The sequence below is a fragment of the Phoca vitulina genome, unplaced genomic scaffold (assembly GCF_004348235.1).
Source record: "Phoca vitulina isolate PV1807 unplaced genomic scaffold, GSC_HSeal_1.0 scaffold72, whole genome shotgun sequence".
Taxonomy (NCBI): domain Eukaryota; kingdom Metazoa; phylum Chordata; class Mammalia; order Carnivora; family Phocidae; genus Phoca; species Phoca vitulina.
Window position 1 is genome coordinate 5,509,403 of NW_022589775.1, and position 5,619 is coordinate 5,515,021.

Here is a 5,619-nt window from a genome sequence, read left to right on the forward strand (position 1 = left end):
AAGAATAGGTAGTGGGTATACTAAGCTTGAACTCATTATATTCAAAGGTCTCTGGCTACTATGTGGTTATGAAGTCCATGGAAGTGAAATTGAAAATTTTCTTGCACTTTTCGAGCAATAGATTCAACCTCACAGTTGAAGACAAAAGTGTTGTGATGCAGCAGATAAAAGAGTGGATGGACAGGGAGTTGACACGGACTTCATTTGTGGTTCTGATGTTATAAACAACATGGACAACATCTGATAAGAGTTAAATCCATCAGAATTCATGGGACTAGACAGGGTTCAGTGTCCCTTTAAGCTCCAATATTATATGGATTTCTGATATTAGTAGCACATTGTATTTATATATTATAATAAGCCAGATTTGATGCTAAGTGTTTCCATAGATAATAATAAGTGGCCAAAGAGTTATGTTGACTGAAGTACTCATGTTAGCTCCTGGTTGCCACTCTCAGTGTTCTATAACAAATAGTGTCCTAGTGACCTAAAGGATTTAACATGCTTTCCAATCCTAGCTTACTACCAGAAATGCCCCAAAAAGCAAAAAAAAACAAAAATTATTTTCTTTGAAGACAGAAGACATGTCCATTCCCTCACAAACCCATGCACAATAATATGTATTTAGAGAAATAAAAGTTCCTAGATATCTTAAGAAATCAATTTATCTCAATTAAAATTTGTTATCTCCTATCTACACATCCTACCCATTCTTCACTTACGAGGCAGTTGCAAACCACCAGTAACACAGCAAGTTGGCTCATAAGTGTTAGAAGAAGAGTCCAGGAGTTGTGACCCTGGTGCCACATGGACCGGAGGCCTACAGGAACTGGATCCAGGGCTCTGAGATTGACATTGGCCAGGTTCACGTTCCAGAGTCTGACAACTCTTAAATGCACATGTCTTGGGTGGACAACTCTTTGCCACATAGCTCACAGGCTGGCAGCTCTGGGCTACAAAACCCACTTGCTGGCTGCTTCCTGACTGGCAAGGCTGAGAAACACACTCTGACAGTGTTGAGGAATATCTTGATTGGCATATTGTCTTTTCACAGGGCCTGGAATTAGAACAAGTTGTTTGGACAACTCTGGGGAGGCCAACACTTTGCACACAGCTAGGCTCTGTGCAAGGTTCCTGTTTATGGTTGGACACTTTGCAGCTGGTAGTCTCACTGCAGGTTTCTTGAAAGCTGTCCAGGAGCCAGGTCCGACCATGGCAGCTGCTGGGTAAAAAAAAATCCATCTTCAAAGTTTATAAGCTTAAACCCATGTATGATGGCAGAGAGTGGTGGGACATTGTAGAAGCTCTTGAGCAAGTGGCCTTGGCTCTGGGGCATACTGTTGAAACCCTTGATTGAAGTTGATCATAAGGACCCAGCATGCCAGGTCTGAAGTTTCTTTTTTGGTGAGATTATATACTCAGAAAACTGGGTGTTGCCTTCTTCTCAAGACTCCTTTCCACCTCATTGCTTAAGTTAATTTGAAGGATAACATCTCATTAGCACTTTGTTTAGTAACATATGAAGATGGCATCCTATTAACAAAGAAGCCAGTCCATTTTGAATCTTCAAAATGACTTTCATGTTAGCCCCAAAGCTGATTCATCAGGGCAGTTTCTCAAATATGAGTCCCAACATGCCACCCAAGCTAACATTTTTTTTTTTTCTTAGTCGCCATGACTCTCCATATTGGTAAATGGACAAAACAAATAGATGTGGAAACAACCAATCGTAAACTAATCAATATTCTTCACTGGAGTTTGGATGGATGCTCTTTTGGCAGAACAGAATAATATGATCAAGACCTTTTCAGTCAGAAGCCAATCCAATTAAGCTCACCCTCATTCTACTCAGATCTTAGTCTGTCCAACTGATCAGGATGTGTGAAGGACTCGACAATGAAATCTCTTCTTACGGCTCACCCAAAGTACTGAAAGTGGCCATTGCTTTATAAACATCATTCCCTTTGTCTAACATTTTGTAACCCTTGTCTTATTGAAGGTCAAATATAAACATTGTCTCTTTATGAATCTTTTCCCTGATCTTCCTATTTACAGGTTACTACTTCTTCCCCTGAATTACCAAGGGACTTTGACACATTCTTTATTATGACTGTATTTATACCAAGTAGTGTATTTACTTTTATTTGTGCTTCTCAACAGTTGATAATTTGCCTTTGTAACAAACCTGTTTCAGATGTGCTTTTCATTTTTCTTTATTGTATTTTGTTTTTTTGACTATAGAATGTTGATCGGCTCCTAAATTTATCACATTAGCAGCTGTACACAGCCTAGTTTCATACTCATAACACAGGACCTGCCAGCACAATTTCTATAGCACCTTCTATAATTCACTTAGCTCAGCTTATGAAAGTGAAACAACAGAAGTGTGTTCTTAGCATAATGCTCTGGCCTCTTTTCTCAGATCTGAAGAAAATCAAAAACACTCAGAAACCTGGAACAGCTCTGATACAAACTCCTCCTTAACATGTGATGGACTGGGAATATCCTATATTTCAAAGGACACATCTGAATACATTCGACCTGACAAACAGCACGTTTAACCTGTGTGTAATGCCTTCACAACATATGCAAGTTACTTATAATGTTGAATTACCGGTCTTGTGTGTTTAAAGATCCCATTATGCCCTCCACATGACCCCAACAGCACCCCATTTAAATTGTATGCATATTTGTATTTATCATCACAGAGGCTTCCACTGTAGCTTGTTAACTCTCCTGCTTAGAAGTATTAAATGGATTTTCATTGCCCTGAGAGTAAGATCCATCCTCTTTAATCCATCCTACCCAGCACTTGCGAAACCTGGGTGTTGCCTATTTTACTAAGTCTAAATCTTGTCCTTTCCCTCTGCCCCACATCCTCCATTTGCACAGGCTTCTACTGGGCTCTTGAGTATGTCAAGCCTCTCTCTGCCTCATTACTTTGCACGCAGCTGCCTGTCTGTCTCACCCCTTCACTGCCCTCTCCCACTCCACATGCAGCTCCTCTCCTCATCTTTTGTGTCTCAGCATAAGAGCTATCTCGAATAGTGGCTTTCCTTCATCACCCTGTTTGAAAAAAGATTCCATTCTCAGAGTCTGTTTTTCTTCCTTCATAGAACGTACCTCAGTTTATAATGACTTTATTTGTTTCTTCACTGTGCCTTTGCCACAGCACTGTGAGTTCCATAAAGGCAAAAAGTATGTATATCTTCCTTGCTATTATATACCCAGCACTGAGCACAAGACCTGGCTGACACCTAATAAGAGTTCCATAAATGTATTTTGAAAGATTAATGAATAAATAAATGGAATTGCTAAATGTATTCAAATTATAGTTAATGTCTGAGGGGATAGAGTTCTGAAACCTTGACATACCTAAGATTTTCAAGAATTGGCCGAGGTACAGAGTTTAAAGAGAAAAAAATAATAATAAGACCCGTGCCTACCTTTCAGCTACCCCTTTGTGAAATAAGAGCAAAATCATTAAGGAGGCCACTTATTAGCATGGCACAAGCTGAGTCAATTATTTCAAAATAATGTTTGATTGTATGTAGGCATGTTTTAAAAAGCTTTCCCCATGAAAAAAAGGGCACCAGTTTTCACTGTCAGCACAACAGAGTCCTTTTGCAAAACCAGACTCAGAGGGGGGCAGAGGCAGGACATCATCCAGGCCAACATTCACACAATTGTCTCCAGCAGACTGCCTTCTTATTAACCTCACAATGTGTAGCAAATTAGTGAATACCTGTGCAGTTCCCAATCCTCAAATGTCAAATAGTGATGCTAGGTCTGTCATTTGTGAATAAGGCCACCCCATGAATTCTTTTCTCTTTGGGATGGAGCATTAAGTTGTACATGCTATTTAATTGAGTGCTGAATTAATAGGTGTTTCAGCATACAATTTTAGTTCAATGAGTAAATACAGATTTTGGCTGGTACTGGATTTATAGAGGGAGTTACTAGGTTTATCACTGTGGAATGATGTATGCTAGGACAACTGGTCACCTTCAGACTGTTTTCAAGCAAACTATTAAAAACTAAGTGTTCACTTTGTAGGCACTTGAACAATGATAATTATGTAGTCTATTTCTTAGTTTTCTTGTGAAATAGGTAGAAAAAGTCACATGATTGCTTATGGTGACTGGATACTTTTCTACTAAATGGTTGAACAATTCCCTGGTATCTCCTGGTCTTGAAATAGAAGTGATCGCAGCTGCAGTAGCACTTCCTTACCACCAGAGGGTGGAATATCAAAAATTGTTGTGAAGAAGAAAATACAAGGAAGGGTTCTCCAGTTATAATTCCAAGCCAAGATCTACAATCACACACCTTGAACATTTCCCTTAAATGTCTATGCCTTGGCTCATTCATTTTTAAAATGAAAATTGTAAGAGTATCAACCACATAAAATGGTTTTACAGATGAAATGAGATTATATATATGATACCCAATTGCTTGCCACATATGGAGTGGTAGATGAATAAAAGTAGCAATTATTTCTGATCAGGTTAAGGATCTTTGTGCAAACCAAAATGTTGTTCTGATGGCGACATCAATCTTGTATTGATATAAAACTATCAGGTAAAATAAACACAGTATCTTTTTTGTGTGTTTGAGATTATTTTGTTTGTGTCCATAAATGTTGCAGATTCCATTCTTCTAAGGATTGGATTGTATTCATCATTCCCATTACAGGCCTAGTCAACCTGTTTCTATCTCTCAAGGGCTTGGCACTTGATGATTATAAGGTTGAACAATTTATATTACTTTTATATTTGATTATGTGGCTATGTTGGACTTCTAAACACTTGTTCAGCTATATTAAAGTAAAACATAAATAAATAAAAAATTAGAGCAACATAATTCAGCTCAGTTCTCCCACAATTTATTTCCTCTATCCTTGCCTTAGTTTTATCTCACCAACCAAATGACTTAAGTTAATTTAAATCAATCCCTCTTCTTTAACGAGGAAGTCACTCATATAGACAAATTGCATAGCAATGGAAGAATACTAGATCAAGAGTGAAGAGATCTGATTCTAGCCCTGGTTCTATTAATTCACTGCATGAATTTGAACAAGTCACTCTGCCTCTCTGGATATCTTCTAAGATAATGAGTTTAGATGAGAGGATCTCAAAGGTCCTTTCTAGCTGTCACATTCTATGATTTTCTATCAGAATCTTAATATTTTAGAGTTGAAAAGGACATGAAATGGCATCTTGTCAAATTTACCTGCTGAATGAAATCTGCACTTTCATTTAAGCCATCTAATTTTTATTAAGATTACTCATAAAAATTTTAACAGGACAGAACAAAGACTGAAGTCAGTAGGCTATTAGTTCCCATGCATAGTGGTAGAAATCTATCACTTAAAATGAATAGTCCTATTGTATTTGAGAGTAACTCTGAAAAATAAAGAAAAAGTATATTTTTCATTGGCCCACCTCAAAAGAGTGTGCCAAGGGGAATGAACAACTTCCTTTAAATATAACATTTTGTAAAATTAGTCAAGTATCATATAACCTCTCTCAGACACTGTAATGTATACAGAAAAAAAATATTTTAGTCTCTGGAATACTCAGAATTATGACACTATAACCATAATAATGACCCTATGTG

General features: G+C 37.7%; 1 protein-coding gene across 1 annotated transcript; it reads right to left on the bottom strand.

Annotated features, from left to right (window-relative positions):
• Positions 1-714: 714 nt before the first annotated feature.
• On the bottom strand, positions 715-1,336 carry LOC116625030 (keratin-associated protein 27-1). The gene is given in 2 exon segments (XM_032393322.1): positions 715-1,239; positions 1,241-1,336. Coding segments are annotated over 2 exon segments (621 nt in total).
• Positions 1,337-5,619: the final 4,283 nt, after the last annotated feature.